At 42.6% G+C, this 17,155-nt stretch overlaps 1 protein-coding gene across 1 annotated transcript in view; it reads left to right on the forward strand.

Moving 5' to 3' along the window:
- Positions 1-17,155, forward strand: part of Ca8 (carbonic anhydrase 8) — a 96,499-nt gene that overhangs the window by 46,293 nt on the left and 33,051 nt on the right. Inside the window, exons 4-7 of the mRNA XM_031366678.1 lie at positions 7,338-7,433; positions 11,212-11,274; positions 12,214-12,262; positions 13,479-13,591. Of these exons, the coding sequence (XP_031222538.1) occupies positions 7,338-7,433; positions 11,212-11,274; positions 12,214-12,262; positions 13,479-13,591 (321 nt within the window). The remainder of the gene's footprint in view (positions 1-7,337; positions 7,434-11,211; positions 11,275-12,213; positions 12,263-13,478; positions 13,592-17,155) is intronic.

A 17,155-nucleotide genomic window follows, 5' to 3' on the forward strand; every position in this document is an offset into this window, starting at 1 on the left:
AAGAATATGTACCAGTCCCCACATTCTTTGCAGCTCTTGAAGCCTGTTTGCTAGCATAGCCTTGACAAGGTCATGGCCATGTTCTTCTGGAAAACTATTCTCATTTGTGCTAACTGAAGTCTGGTGTCTTGAGCTCCTTCAGAAACTTATTTGTAGGCCTGTTTTCTCATCTCAGTCCTTTCCAAGCTCAGTCCTTGTTTTTGGCTCACAGGTAGACTGATGCTGAAAGCTGAGAATGAGTTTTATTGTTGCTGTGACCAAATACCAAGAAGCAAGAAGCAGCCTTGGGGCGAGACTTATCTTGCACTGTGGCTTCAGAAGCCTCAGTCCATGGACACTTGATTGTGTACACTTGGGCAGGGCATCCTGGCAGCAGGGGCTTGTGAGAGGAGGTTCTTCACCCTGTGGTGGCCAAGAGGGACGGGAGGGAGTGTGACCCTCATTGGCATGTCCTGGTAACCTACTTCCATTGGCTAGGTTCCACCTTCCAAAGTTTCAAATCTCCTCCCAAAGTAGTAATACCCACTGGGGGCCAGGTACTCAGCAAGCAAGCTTTTGGAAACATCTCTGGACCATGGTAGGTTGTACCTCCCTATCTGTAGTCCATACTCTTAGGGTGACTCTGTCTTGAACAGAACACCAAGTTCACATCATAAAGCCCAGTCTAAAAGTGAACTCAGTTTATCTTTGCTAGCGTATTGGTGGGAATCCATCTCTTCTTTTTCTCTCATGTCTATAAGTTTAGGTTTTCATCCGTATCTCCATCTCCCTGGCTTCCCGTCTCACGGCTCACCTCTTTCTCCAGTCTGTTTTTGTAGAGTAAAGCCAGAAGGTAGAGAGGATTTGCAAGAGGTGTGTGGAAGTGAAGAGCGTGGAGCAGTTCTGAGGAGTCTGGCTCACCCTTGCCTTGAGCACTGGGTGGTTAAATGGGGGGAGGAAGGGATTAGGGATATTTAAGTCTGTTTGGAGTAGGAAATAAAGGCAATTAGAGATTTTGAACAGAGGAAATGTGAAATCCAGGCTCTAGAGAGATTAGTGGGACTCTGTAACAAATGGGTACAGGCAGGAAAGGCGTTGGTGAGCGGAGATAAGGGCTGGTGTGTGAAGCCAGGGAGACATAGCATGCTGCTCAGTGACAGCCAGAGTGCACCTCGGACAGGACTCCGTGTCAGTTCTAGAACTCTTTTGTTTGTGGTAACAAGAAGACATCTGAAAGGAAATGCCTTTAAGCTTTTGCAGACAGGAGACTCCAGAAGACTCCCAGGAGTGCAGGGTTTCGATGACTGCTGAGTCACAGTGGCCGTCTCAGATTTTACAACTTTTTCCAGTCTCGTGATTCATTCCTTTGTCCTTTAATACTGTCATGCTATTTATGTTAATAATACACCTCATTTATCTTGAAGATAGTTTCCTGTTAAGCCGCCATGGACTTAGCTTCCCCGGTGACAAGCAAAGGCCTGTATGACTATGGCGTGTTAGAGTTTCACAACTGTGGACAAGTTTATCTGCTACTGTGAGCTAAGTAGATTAAAATTAATGTATTCCAGGGACTAGCCGTAAAGCCCCATACTCAATTACAGGAAATTAGAGTCCGTGAGCCCTGTACTGAAAACACGGTCAAGGGTTTGCTCTGAAACTAGAAGAGGGTGTGTTACAGAGGCTGGGTTTAACAGCCCGTTAAAGCAGCCCTCCTGATGCGGCAGGAGGCTGGTAACCTGGTCACCCAGCATCCCTGCTAGGCTGGAGTCTCTCAGTGTGGCCTGAGTGGGTGGGAAATAGTTGCAACAAGTGAGAAGGCCTGGGTTTGATTGTCAGAGACGAGCTTCTGCTCTACCCAGGCTAGGAGAGAGCCAAAGCCTGACTCCCTGAAGGAGTTTGGTAGCCATAGTAAGAGTTTGTGCTCAGTCTGTACAAGGTAGGCCTCGACTACCCACTGCAGTATATATCTTCAAGGCAAACGCTAGAAGCAGCTGGGTCCTGGCCCAAAGGGTAATCTTTATTCCTCTGTCCTTTGAAAGAGTTAGGTAGCTGTGCGCGGTGGGCCATCTAAAGCCGGTCAGTGGATATGGTAACGAGCCACCTAGTTCTTAGCAGTAGCCAGCAGCATTGCTGCACTTAGCCTGGACTGTAAACTGGGAGAACTGCTCTCCATCCTCAGACTTCATCCTTCCTCTTCAGTGGCCTTGCCAGCTCCATTTAGCCAATGCTGATGACAGCAAAATGGGATGGGCATAGGGAAGGGGAGGCCACATGCCCAGACCTAGAGGAGAGTCTGGTGCTCAAAGGAAGGGGAGTGACTTGTAAAGTTCACAGGGCTGCAGTTGTGAGGTTGAGAAGAGAGTCTTCTGCCTGTGATTCCCAGCTGAGGTCTGCAGGAGAGAGCTCACAGTGCCTCTGAGTGTGGAGATTCAGGAGCCTGATCAGGTTGCAGGGTTTCCTCTGCCCCCATAGTAGTCAGACACACCCCCGGACACCCTCAGCAAGTCTGCACTGTTTGCCCTCTCTGCCTTTGAAGTTCGCCTGCAGAGGCTCCTCCCTTCACAGTAGTATCTCCTTGGGCCTCTCTCTCAGAAGCCAGCTCTTAAGAAGACAGGGAAAAGCCTCATCACCTCCCTTTCCAGCCGCTTCCTCCCTTTGTGAACTAAATCTTTAGTGTGTGGATTTCATTTTAAACCCATCTGTTTCCATGCCTTTGTTGAATACCTCCCTCAGAATGAGACATAATGCACATGCATTTTATAAAACATTGGATTTATGCATTCTTATATTAATGGGAGGGTATTATCTGAAGAGGGTATTTGTTCCAAGATCTCAGGTGGATGGCTGAAATGGGCACAGTGCCGAGTACCAATAACTAATGCATAAAGAGTAAATTATAACAACGACTGTGGTAAAAACTCTAGTGTTTCCCTATTAGAGCTATGACAAAGTCTAAAGCAGCTTACAGTCTGACTCCCTTGCCTTTCATGCCTCGTATTCAGGCTTAGGTCCCTAGCTCTTTGTATACCTTGATGATCTTCCTACTCTATGGCTTGAACTGACCTTACTCTGGGGAGGAACTGCTAAAATTATAGGAATAAAGGAGGGGAGAACAGGCTGGGGAGAACAAAGATAATCAAGAGGCTGCGATGCAAACAGACCGTGCTATGATTGCAAGATAGGAAAGGCGAACATTCTGGGAAAATACCATGAGAAAACCTGGCTGCCAGAGGTGGAAGGTGCTGGAGACAGAAGTGTCAGACAGATGGAGTATTAGAAAGGAACATGGAGGACTTACACACAGAGGTGTGACCAAAAGCTGGCAAGCAAACTAGTAGATCTCCATGACTTGGGTGAGAGGGACGGGCCTTAGGGAGTAAAAACTGGTGTCACATATGTTGTAGTTACTAGGTTAATCTCAAGTGGCAGTAAAGCTTTCCGGCACTTTCCTCGTGACAGTGTCAAGATCTGGTCATTGAGCTCCATGTGTCAGTCTAGGATATAGTCTGTAAGCTGGAAATCTTGCTTTAGGAGAACACAGGATGGATACTCGGGGCAAGCATGGTGCTTGCGACTCAAATTGGTTGCAGCTACATTGAGATTGCTTACCTCAGGTGAGATAGATGGACAAGGTTATGAACAGAATTGTGTCCCTCCAAAGTCAGGTATTGATGCCAGTGCATGCAATTATGTGTGTGTTTGGAACGCAAATCTTTATAGAGGTAATTAGGAAAGGACTCTTATGTACAGATCCTCATTCAGTATAACCATGTTCTTGTAAGAAGTAATGATCAGGACATAGACACACATGTGGGGGATACCATGTGAGGCCACAGAGGAGGTCAACTGTATGTAAGCCAGGAACAGAAATGTCACATGCAGACAACTCTGCCAGCACCTCATTCTCCTATTTCTAGCCTCTGGAACTTTGCGAAAGTGAGTTCTTGTTGCTGCAGCCTTCTAGTCTGGCGTGGTGTGACAGTGTACCTCATAGGAGGAGTATTGATGGAGCAGGGAAGAGAACCAGAGCAGGCCTAGAGTTGAGAAGCAGCAAGGGTGCAGTGTGCTGTGCCTGCAGATCATACATCTGATTACTGCTGCTGTGGGTGACAGCCCAGGCTGGCCAGCTTCCAGGATGTGCCCTGGATACTGGCCTGGAACTTGAGTTAGCCATCTAATCTCTTTTCATGGGGAAATGGACTCTCCCATTGTCTCCTTCCTGTAAGAGGAAATACATCTTCAGGAGGAAATAAAGACTCAGGACCAGGGTGGTCCTTTGGTGTCAGAGTGTGGGATGCTCGTCTGTCTTTGAGATGATAGTCTTCTTGGCCCTGAGCCACTGGGGACAAAAGAGAAAAAGTGGTAGAGATTTTTTTGCTCCTTTTAGTTTGGATGATTGTGTTTGCCACGTGGAGACCACAGCGAGCTGCTGTGTTTTATCTTGGCATGGCTGAAATGCTAGGTTTCCCTTATTTTCCTTTACGAAAAACAAACAAACAAAAATCACCATTTTTACAACAGTTTGAGATTTGCAGAAAAATGATGAACATAATATAAGAAAAATTCTGTGTGTCACATAGCAATTTTCTCCTGTCAACACACATCGTTTAGAATTAGTGGGCTAAGTCCTTCATTGGGAGCCATGTACTCAGTTAGTTCAATGGAAGGAGTTAGAGAAAGGACCTATGGAGCTGAGGGGTTTGTAGCCCCTTAGGACGAACAACAATATGAACTAACTAGTACCCTCAGAGCTCCCAGAGTCTCAACCACCAACCAAGGACTGCATATGGAGGGGTCTGATTGTTCTGGCAGCATGTATATAGTAGAGGATTGCAAATTCGATCATCAATAGGAGGAGAGGACCTCGGCCCTGTGAAGGTTCTGTGCCCCAGTGTAGGGGAATGTTAGGACCAATAAGTGGGAGAGGGTGGAGTGGCAGGCATGGGGTTTGTTCTTGTTGTTTTTGTTTGTTTGTTTGTTTGTTTTTTGGAGGGGAAACTGGGAAAGGAGAAATTTACGTGTAAATAAAGAAAATATCAAAGAAATAAAAAGAACCCCCCCAAAAGAATTAGTGGGCTAGCATGGACTCATTATTAAACCTATATCTCATTTGTATTTCCTTCATTTCTATGGAATTCCCTTCTGTCTCTAAATCCCATTTATGAAATCTTATCACTGTTAACACTCTTGTGTTCATCAGCTTCTTTTGCCTGGAACATTTTCTCATTTTCTGCTCGATGGTCTTGTCAGTTCTGAGATGTCCTGGCCAGCTGTTCTAATCACGATTACATTGTTATTAAGGGTTGCTGGGAGGAGGGACACAGAGGCACAGTGCCATCTTCATTACATATCAAGACACCTATTGCCAGTTTGATGAGCTATGAGCTAGCCCTGATCATGTGGTTTTGTTGGGCTCCTTTTCTAAAACGTCCCCCTTTGCCTGCTCTGTGCACTCTACTTCCTGAAACAGTCACCGTGCGCTATGCACACATGGAGAGTGCAGAGCCGTAAGGTTGTTAAAGTGCTTAAAGGAATTTGCAGAATTCTGAGCAGCAGGTGCGAGTAATGACCGAGGTGGGAAGACTATCAAACTAGACTCCACACGCCAAACAAAAAGAAAACAAAAAGTCCTTGCTTTAAAGACGTTTCTTAATATTTCATTTCTGGAAAAAAGTGCACCATAATACTGTTATGAGAAGAAAATCCCCTTTAAAGGCTGTGATATGATGCATAAAATCTCTACTGATGGAGCGCTCAGAGCTTTGTGGATGAAGCAGGAGCCACTAGCCTGTATTTGTACTTTAGGGTTTTGGAAAGCCATTGTTGCCGCCACAGAAGAAAGATCAGAATTATTCAGCATTTTATTATTAACTGGGAGGTGATGTGAGGCTGCATTCAGAAAAGCAGTGCCTTGAGAGTTAATACTGGGCACTTAGAGACCCAGCTAGGATGCCAAGCCTGGCCTTGGGTTCTTCAGTCCATTGCTGACTTTCTTACCGCCCTCTAGTGGTCAGTTGGTGTTTTAATTTCCCAAAAATATACTCTCATCATACAACGTATCCTGATTACAGGTTCCCCTCCCTTTATTCTTTCCAGTTCCTTCCCACTTGGATCCATTCCCCTTTTGTCTCTCCTTAGAACAGGCATCTAATAGATAACGACAACCAAACATTACAAAATAAAATACAATAAGATGAAGGAAAAGCATCATATCGAAGTCGGACAAGGCAACCCAGCAGTAGAAAGAGTCCCAAGAGCAGGCACAGGAGTAGAAACCCACTTTTTCTCACAGTCGGGGGTCCCGTAAACTCCTAAGCTAAAAGCTTGTGGACAAATTCAGCCGCTGGAAATCAACCCTTAGGCAGTCATTATGGCAATCTCTCTTGGAAATTTCAAGATGCTAAAATGTACAATAATCAAATTTTAGGAGTGCTTCTGTTTTTGGTGAGAATTGCTTTTTAAATGAGGAAGTGTTTCAATTTTCATTGATTTATTTAGTGTGGGTGGTATGGAAGGTGTGTGGGAAAGGCGGTGGGGAGCTTGTGGAGGTCATGTGGGGGACACGATTTGGCTGCTTGCAGTGTGTGGGGAGCTAGAGGAGCAAGCACATGCTCTAGAGAGTACGCCTGAAAACAGCTTCGTGAGGTGAGGGCGCGGGCTCCTCAGCATCATCTGCCATTGCCTCCCAGATGAGGCTTTTTTTTTCGGAAGTCAAGGAAATGGTCTTTTTCTAGAAATGTGCATCCGCATTCATTACTTTACCATAACATAAACAAAAGCTCCCTTCCCCTACCCAATAGGTTACTGTTTCTGGGTAATCTCAGACGGTTGAGACAATCTACCAGATTCTGAGAGCAGCTTTTAAAGATTTGTTACTGGAAATGCTGGACAGTGATACAGCTTCTAATCCAAATCTCCCCACTCTGTTGGTGCAGGGGTTGACACATACTAGCACTCCACCACAGAGCCACACACATCCTGCCTCCATCCTTCCTATGAGGAGTAGTGCTTGCCTCTAGATCTGTAGTTTTGTTCCATAGCAGCCCACATCACTGGGATTTATAGAAAGACGCTCAACCAGTATGAAATCATCCTTGAGTCTCCTTGAGTGGAACAGAGATAGGAAGGGCTCTTACAGGCAGCTTCTCTTGGAGTGGCAGTCTGCTTAGGACTGGTTGTGATCTCCCTTTGATACCATGATATATTTATCTTCATACATACATTTCATACATATATCTTCATACATACATACATACATACATTTATCTTCATACATAGCTTCAGCGGGTAGGAGAGACACTGCCTGCTTTTCTGAGTAGTGTGTTAAGTGATGTGGTCGGTCTGTCTTGTGCCTTCAGCTCCACCTGATCCACTGGAATTCCACGCTGTTTGGCAGCATTGATGAGGCGGTTGGGAAGCCCCACGGCATCGCCATCATCGCACTCTTCGTTCAGGTAAATTTTCTGCTGTGAGGTTTTGTTGTTGAGAGATGTTTTCCCTTACTCATTGTGTGGAATATATTTTTAAACTCTCAGTTTTATTGCTTAGAGGTCAAATTAAATACATATAAATGTCAATAATTTGACAGTCAGTTCCCAAGAGTTGAGCTGTATTTCTTGTATAAAATAGTCCATTTATTTATTAGATGTTTTCTTCAGAGTGGTATCTGGGGCCTTTGCAGAAACAATTTGGAAGATGTTTCCTGAAGTCAGACTTCATTATATTTAGGAAAAAGAATTTCAGAAAAAATTTTAGACCCAAGCTTACTACAAAATCTAAGAAAAATCAGCACTATAATCGTGTGAGATGCCTCATCCTTTTGTTATTAATACTTTTCACTCAAAGATGATTTGAAATGCTTTATAGAAAACAATTCTAAAATATAGACAGGTAGAGAGCATGGCAGATTTAGCCAGTCTAAGTGGGCATTGAGCTCTGTGACCACAGAGGCTATAACACAGTTTGACAAATGTATAAAATGGAGCCATGTCCTGTGAAGTAGGGATTGAAAAGATACCCTAAGGTGAGTTTTCAACTTGGTCCTCAGCTTCATGGTGTGCTAAAAGACTTAGTAGAGATGAGACGGTCCTTGGGAACTTTAGCATCCTTGGTCTCAGATGAAGACCATCCGAGGCCCACGAACAGAGTTACAACACAGCCTCTCATTTTAAATGGAATTCCCTCCCCATCTCTACTTCATATTTATATAGGCACAGCTCAATATTCCTTTAGTTTTACAACTATCATGTAAGTAGAAAGAAATGTCAAACTGTTGACAGCAAATGTTTTTAATTTTCAGTATATTGAAGAATTAACTTAGAAAGACCTTTTTCTGTAGTCTGGAAAAGGGAGTGGAGTATCAAGTTGGCAAAAGTTGAAGCAGTGGAAGACATTATATCATATGTAGGAATAAGAATAAGGTTAATAAACTTAGGGGCACAAATAAACAAGATGTGGTCATCTGGGGAGATGGGCACAGCTTCGTGTTCAGACTTGGTACTTGTTGGATTTGGAGTTTTATTACGTATGGTTGTTCACTGTTACCATTGTCTGATGCTGCATATGTATAATGATCTGAGGACTGAGAGGGCCCAGGATTGAAAACCTAGCCTCCTGGCACCAGCCGCGTGTATTCAGGAGCAAGCTTGTGGCCACAGAAAGGCCCAGAATATATGCAGATATTCTCACCTCCACACATTTGCTATGAGGAAAGACTCAGGAGTGGCTGATGAGTGTCAGAGGAAGCAGAGGAGAAAGGGGCTGAAGTTTCCACATCCCAGGCTGGTGCCCTGGCCACAGCAATGGAGCCACAGAGTAGGAAGTGGGGGCAGTGTCAGCTGAAGTGATTTCTAAAGGCTTGATTCAAACAACAAGGAGCAGAGTCTGCTGGGTTTAGAGCTAGTGCAGGCACAGTTTAAAAAATACAGAGAAGAGGAGAGGGCATGGCTTGTGCAAAGGTGTCTTAAAGGAGAAGTAGAGGTGTAGAGTGGAGGATGTCTGCTAGGCTACTTGGATTTAAGGCCTCACACACAGCAACCCCTTTCTTAGGTGAAGAGAGGGCAGGGAAGCTCATGTTTGGGGTCCTTCCTTATTCCGAGATATGCAAAGCAGTAGTATAGAGTAAGAAGAATCTGAGTATAAAGTCTGGCTTTGAAACAGCCAGGGGGAAGAAAGGGAGAGGGAGAGGGAGAGAGAGACAGAGGTGGACGGGGAGGGGGAGGTGGATGGGTAGGGGGAGGAGAAGGGGGAGGGGGAGGGGAGCATATAGTCTGTGTAGCAAATCTACTTAAGGCTGGATGTCATGGATTGGGTGGGACAGCACATGAGGTATTAGTCTCCATCCACATAGGAGGAAGGACATTTCAGTAGATTGTTGTGATGATCAATTGGTGGGTAGGAGGATAAAGGGATGGGAGACCTGAGAGACAGAAAGATGTCATTCAATTTAATGAGAAAGGATGACTCAAGGGGCTGAGTATGTCGGCTGCTAACACAGTAAAGGGAGAGAACAGAAGAGAGGGCTGGGTGAGTGTGAAGGCTTGATCAGAAAGAGTGACTGACCTCTTAGAGCTAAAAACTTCAAAAGGACAGCAAGGAGGGTAAAGTAAGCAGTCTGAGATCATGGAGATCTCAGATGTGACAGAGTCAGAAACAGAAGCCAGCTGGTCAATGCTGTGTGTGAGAGGTCACCGCTGGACCACTATATCGCGTGGCTTTACAATGTTCTGATGTGGACTCTTCCCAGAGTTTATGATCTGACAGGAGATTCCTAAAGGGAAAATTGATCCCAATTAGACGTTCATGCCTCTAAGAGCCACCTCCTCCTCCTAAAATCATGAAGCTAAGGAAACACCATTTCTCCTGATGGTCAGGGAAGGCTCCTGGTAGAGATACTGGCTTTTGCATTCATGCATATATTTATAAGTTTATTTTAAGTGTTGGATTTTTTTCTAGAAAAATCTAGTAATATGTATCATCTATCATATTGTCTTAGTTATTTTTTATTGCTATAAAGAGACACTACAACCAAGGACAACTTATAAAAGGAAGCAGTTAGTTGGGGGCTTGCTTACTTAAGCTCTAGAAATTTTATTTTTTGTTTTGAGAGCCTGCCTCAGGAAAGTTTTTGATTACCCTGAGCTGTGTAGCCATCCTTCCGTTCATTGTTTCTTTTTCTTGCATATTTCACAGTTAGTGTTCGGAGAAACAAAGGTGTGCATGCTGGCAGCTACTGTAGCTTCTTGCAGGTCACTCTGCAGACATATTTGTAAAGAGAAAAAGCCTAGCGCAGCAGTGCCTGTCTGTCTGAGGTGATGTCTGAGCCCTGCTCTTCCTCTCAGTTGTCAGGGCCACTGGAGAGAGGCTTAAAGTGGCAGTCAGATGTCACTAGACATTTACAAGGACATAAGTGACAGAAACTTATTTTGAATATCAATTTTTTGGAGCATTACTTTAAATACATACATATTATTTTTATACATATGTATTTAAAGTAAAAATGCATATTTTATAAATAATATATGATATGCATCATATAATATATAAATAAATATACATTTTATATATATGAAAGCTTTGAAAATCATGAACAAGAGGCTATTGAATAGTGATCAATGGAATGATAATACAGAGATGTTCTAATTTTGATATTAGCATATGAAACCACATATCCATTTCTGAGTTAATGAAAAATTTCAACTTTGATGAAATTTTTATGGCAATGCTCTCTAAATGTCAAAGGCAAGAATACTGGGCAAAATAGGTGAATAAATAGAAGTGAAGAATCTTGACTTGGTGATGCACGCCTTTGATCCCAGCACCCAGGAGGCAGAGCTGGAGGCAGGCGGTGTCTGAGGCCAGCCTGGCCTACAGACCACATGTCAAGGCTAGCTAGAGAGTCTGTCTTTTAAAGAAGACAAGACTTTAGACGACACATATTGCATAGCTTTAGCTCACAACTATTTATGCTATTTTTCTATAGAAGCTTTTATGGTTTTGTATATTGCCTATGACATCATAGATGATAAATATCTACAGTAACATGAATTTTGATAGGTTCTCAGGTATTATATTGTTCAAGCCTTACCTTTAGCTATTGATCTGAGCATAAATAGAAAAGTAGTTTTGTCCCCAAGAAGGTCATTCCGATCGACAGGAGCCTTGCTTCTTTCTGGTCGTTGCTTTGGGTAAATGCTAAGCATGAAAACTGTGTTTGTGGTTTGTGCATTTCAGATAGGGAAGGAGCATGCTGGCTTGAAGGCCGTCACTGAGATACTCCAGGACATTCAATATAAGGTAAATCACTATTTGAACGAAGGTAAGACGGTTTTATATGAATTCCCAGAGGCCATCTCTAGGCTTGATAACTCTCTAGAAGGACACATGGGACTCCGAATAGCTGCTAAAGTTAACAGTTATGGTTTGTTCCTGGGTGACACTGGGAAGGGGACATGTGTTGAAGCCTAGGAGGACCTGGAGCCAAGCTTTCTAGTGTTTCTTCTGGACCCCTAGTTGTCCCAGCATGATGTGTCACCTGTGTGAACTGGGAACTCTCATGTCCTTGACATGTAGGGATATTTCCAGGGACTGATCATTTATCATGAATTGCCTAGCCAATTTTCCCTGGCTTCTTAAGTCCTGTTGTTATTTCTCTAACACTGAGTCAAGCCAGGTGTCCATATATTTTCAGCTTAAACATGCTGGCTCACACTGGTGTAACAGGTCCCAAGGGAAGGGTTGAAAATCACCAGGAGTCCACTTTAAAATATGGCGTGACCCAAACCTTCAGGTATAGGAAAACACCTTGCCAGGGTGGGGCTGGGGTGCTTCAGGGGCTCAGAGGCCATCTTCTGGAAGGCAGCCGAAGGGCTCCTCCTGACCTCAACATGGAGTCCAGGAGGTGAGGCTGAGACCTCCTCTGATAACCTTTCCAATGGCATCTGTGTTAGTAAAAAAGTTTCTGAGGGGCAGTAGGCATTAGTCGCATATTCTACACCAGGCATTATAAATGAAATTTAAATTAAAAAAACAAACACCTATAGACTCAGAGTAGGTGCGTTTTACAGGTTCCGGTCTATTCCACTCCAGTGAGAAGAGTACTCAATTCACTAATATAGGGATCTTGGAAAATCATCAGAAAAAACTTCAGTGTAGAGGTCCTTAGTTCTAATAATTTTTATTCAAAATTTTTATGTTTTACATTAACAAGGAGTGAATCATCTTTTTTCTTTCCAGGGAAAATCCAAAACAATACCATGCTTTAATCCTAACACTTTATTACCAGGTAAGCGTTTGTCTGATGGCCTTGAGTGAACTTGAACTGTGTGTGCAGTGTCCCCCTTCTTGAGTGTTCATGGGCATCTATTATTAGCTGACAAGAGTTCTTTGGAATTTCTGTTCTCTGTACCAGGTGCAGTTTCAGATCACCGTTGATAAGGCAGGAAAGCTTTTGAATGTTAGGAAACCCTTGCCTCTACTTCCTTAGTTCAGAAAGAACTTTCTCAGTGACATCATTTGTAAAGTGTAAAGTGGCCACCTCAGCGTGAAGAACCTGCAAACCTCAAATAACTGAGGACACTTCCAAGACAATCGGATGATTGCTAGAGTGAAATAACTTTGTATCTACTTTTATAAGGTTACTTCCTTACAGTATCAGTATTTAAATATTCTAATTGTACTTATGCATAGGTAATAATAATATATAAAACATCCTGGATAAAACTTGGAGCTATAGTTTTGATCTCCACATTTCTCTGCTTAAGTTACATTCTGTTCCATAGTGGTCCAAACTAAACCAACCGTGTCGATACATTGTATCTTTTCTCTACACTTAGCTTAGCTGCTCTTCATATATTGAACACTTCCCTCAGTGTATATTTAATCACCAGTTCTCTTAGGCAGTGCTAAGGAGTTCAAATAAGTGACTTGTTTTCTTGTATCACAGCAGGATTTTAGTAATGTGCTATTGAAAAGCAATGGAGAGATCTCTTGAATGGAATGTTTAAAAACACTGCCATTGCTTAGGTTCAAATCCTTCGCCCGCTAGTAGTTGTGTGATCTTGGATAAATAGCTAACATTTTGTAACTTAGTTTTCCCATATAAAATGGGGCTAACATGTCTCACTTGTTTGTTGAGAAGATTCAATGAATTGATGTATACTACTCCAAAGAACACTGGTTAACACATAGTTCAGTAGAAATCAGCTGTGGGTCAGCTATTTAAAAATGGGTAATAGTTTCCTAACTATATTAAGACATATGACAGATACGAGTAATGAGGCATTGATAGAAATCTCTGTAAACATAAAGAGAATTAATCAGGTTTTTCATTGATTATTGTTTTCACAAGTGGTAGTGTAAGAATTTGTATATGAGCTCTAACTTAAAAATGATATCCATCTGAGAAGTGTTATGTGAATTGACTGCCGGTTTGAAAATTGCTGCTGCAGTCTTAAGTCCATCAACTCACCCTTTCATAACATGCCCATGTGTTTGCACAGACCCCCTTCTGCGGGATTACTGGGTCTATGAAGGATCTCTTACTATCCCACCTTGCAGCGAAGGAGTTACCTGGATATTATTCCGATACCCTTTAACTATATCCCAGCTTCAGGTAAGTATGCACCTTTAGATACTTGAGAGTAGAGTTCTGAGGCTAAATAACCTTTCTATAAAAGGAAAATGTATGCTTTATGCCTTAGTTCTGTTGTTAGATCATCATAGCTTTCAGATAAAAGTTAAATGCTGTGAGCCTGGGAAACTAATACATATGTATTCATAGATATATCCTGCTTTTCTGCATAATGTCATTTGTATGTACATTTCCAGGGCTGATCATTTGATACTGCATCATCAGTTGGTGTGTTCTTTACTGGGGAAGACTGTTTCTTGTACTCTCAGCATTCTTTAAGATCTCATGCTTAGCATTTTCAATCTTTATTTTAGATTGTCTATGGAACTGTTAAGTCCTCATTCATCCTCTTCTGGATATGTCTCATGGGTTTTGAACTTTTACCACATCCCTTTCAGCTCTTATTTTCCATAGGACAAATCCCAACTCCATTCTTCTTTCTCATCTAGTAGTTCTTAAAAAAAACTGTGTCTAAGTGTGAACTGGGCATAGGGGGCAAAAAGATTGAAATACAACTTTCACTTTCAAAAGTGTTGCTCTCAGTTCCGAAGGAAGATGAGCATACATGCTACAGTTATGGTGATGTGTTCCTGTGAAACACATCATTCTGGGTGGACTGAGGAATGACTTCAGAAAAGTAGAGGTTTGGAGGGAATAAGGAAATTAGAAAAGTCGCTTTAAATATTGAAAATAGAGCCTTGGGATAATGGTGTCTTATTTTGAGATTTAATAGTAACAGTATCTTCCATAATAGATAAGCCTCCAACTTTGTTGACCTAGAGTAACTGTTTATATGGGTTTGTTTAACCTCAGTGTGTTTTTGATTTATGATCTATCTGAAATCACATGAAGGATCTCTTGCCAGCAACATCGTGAACATTCTCAGGTGTGGTGTAGACTTGATACAATGTTTCACTGTCAAGTTCAACAGTATTCTAAGATGGAGGCAAATCCAATGTTTGTGGCTCTCTCTGGTGGCAAAGGGAAGCTGGATTTTTGTTTTCTCTTTGAGTAAGGCCAGACCTCAAGTCTGACCCTTATTCACCAAGTCACACCTGGAGATAAACTGTTTTGGGAGAAGCCAATACCATGTGTGTTTGGAGGAAATGTCTCCTCTTCCTTTGAGAATGACTGACTTCCCAGTCACACTAATCTGTCAGGAAACGGGCTTATTTTTAGCCCAGAGTACCATGTCTTCTCTTGAGAGGGAAGCAGTGTAAGCGCAGACACACATGTATACAATGTGTGTTTGTGTCTATGAAAATGCACTTTAGAGTGCTTTTCTGCCTTTGACTTGAAGATTTCACTCAGTGCTTCTCATAGAGGTTCATAGAAAGTAAAGTTAAAAAAATTAAAGGAGTCCAGAGATGGCAGTAAAAATTAGAAGTCCAAAGAAAGTGGGTATGAAAAGTCAAGAAGGTGTGCACCATTAAAGGAGAGAAGAAGGAAGGGGAGACAAGGACAGAGACAGAGGAAAAAGAGAACTACCCGGGTCCATAAAATACCCCTAAGAGGGCGGTAGGCGGAGAGTCTCAGGACAGGAAGCTGCACCCTGATTCACATGGGCTGTTCAGCCTCACAGAAGCACTTGGTACCTTGGAATGCCTCGTCTTCACTAGCAACTCTGAAAAAAAAAAGTTGCCCTAAATCATGGCACTTTCCTGCTAAGTCCACAGCAGCCTACAGTGAAAGCAGGTGGGCTTCTGCAGCAGTGTGGGTGGCCCTGTCCTCCGTGCTGAGGACTCCAGGATCCCTGACTGGAAGGAAGCTTCTGTGGAGGTGACGATTTCATCGGATCCCTGCCTAGTGCGCTGTATGTTGGAGAGGAAAAAGATGATTACGTGGTCTTGAATGGAAGTCATTTTCCTTTTATGATCTCACAACCATTTAAGATAAGAAGTGCTCTAATTATTAGAAATCAAGGAACAGCAACAACCATTTTTATCTAAATCGTTGCTTAGAATGAGATTTCCAAAACAGAAGAGAAATACCAAACATCATCAAATATGATAGAAATTTTAATATGCCTTTTACTTTGGTAGTTGTTCAAATGGAGACAGAACTGTCTAGCATTGCTATAATATGCTGGTGGAACAGTGGTTATATAGCAAGAGATGCGAACATACATCAAAAGAAGTGTGTTGGTTGTTACTATCTTTCTTTTCTTACTCTCCCCAGTCTTTTCTCCCATCTATTTATTTTATTTTATTTTTTTTAGCTTATGTCTATCCTCTTATTACCTGTCTCATACTTTCCCATAAAATAGTACCACCAAGCCAAGGCACATTTTCTTCTTGGTCTTACCTTGTCTCTGTCCCTTCCCTATGCTATATAAATGGGTAGAAAATCAAGAGTGTCCTATACCTGACAGCCTGATTTAGAGAATGACATCTATGTGGGATATATATGGAGGTTCTAAGTCATGCATATTTTGGGTGCTGGGTATCAAGCCAGAGCATTGCAAGTGTTCAGCACATGCTCTTCCCCAAGCTTTATCTCTTGTTATGGACAGATGAGGAATTCTAATAAGCCAGGAACACAGATGTCTGACTGGAGGATTTTACTGTTCCATATGGGACTGAGACTGTCCATGGTGAGAGGTCCATATCATGGACATACATGGAAAGAATTCTGCTGATTTGGAATGTCAGATGTCTTTTAATCTTTGTCCTTGGCTCTGGTTGTTTGAGTGAGAATGGCCCCCACAGGTTCATGTGTTTAAAAACTTTGTCCTTGTTGGAGGAGGTGTGTCACTGGGGATAGGTTTTGGAGTGTCAAAAGTCAACACTGTTCCCAGTTAGCTCTATTTGCCCCCTACTTTACCAACCATGATGTAAGTGCTCCGCTGCTGCTCCAGTGCCAGCGCATGCCTCACTGCTTCCCACCATCACCATGGTTGGTGATCATGGACTCCAACCCTCTGGAACTGTGAACCCCAAACTAAAATCTTTTTAATTTACTTTGGTCGTGGTGTTTTGTCAGCAATAGAAAAGTAACTAAGACAAAAATTGGTACCAGAGAGTGGGTTATTGCTGTGACAAGCCTAACTATGTTATTTTTTTTTGGAGGAATCGAAGACATTGGGACCTTGGCCTAGGAAATGGGGCTTAATGGGCCATCATAGTAAGAGTTTAGAAGACAATAGTGCTGAGAGCAATGTGGCTTTCCTTTGTCTGTGATCTGTCTGAACTGTCAATAGGACAAAATGGCAACCAACAAATTGGGAAAAGATCTTTACCAATCCTATATCTGATAGAGGGCTAATATCCAATGTATACAAAGAACTCAAGAAGTTAGACTCCAGAGAACCAAATAACCCTATTAAAAATGAGGTACAGAGCTAAACAAAGAATTCTCAACTGATGAATACCAAATGGCTGTGAAGCACCTAAAGAAATGTTCAACATCCTTAGTCATCAGGGAAATGCAAATCAAAACAACTCTGAGATTCCACATCACACCAGTTATTTTGGCTAGAATAAAAAACTCAGGTGACAGTAGATGCTGGAGAGGTTGTGGAGAAAGAGGAACACTACTTCATTGCTG

This window comes from Mastomys coucha, unplaced genomic scaffold (genome assembly GCF_008632895.1).
Source record: "Mastomys coucha isolate ucsf_1 unplaced genomic scaffold, UCSF_Mcou_1 pScaffold14, whole genome shotgun sequence".
Lineage (NCBI taxonomy): Eukaryota > Metazoa > Chordata > Mammalia > Rodentia > Muridae > Mastomys > Mastomys coucha.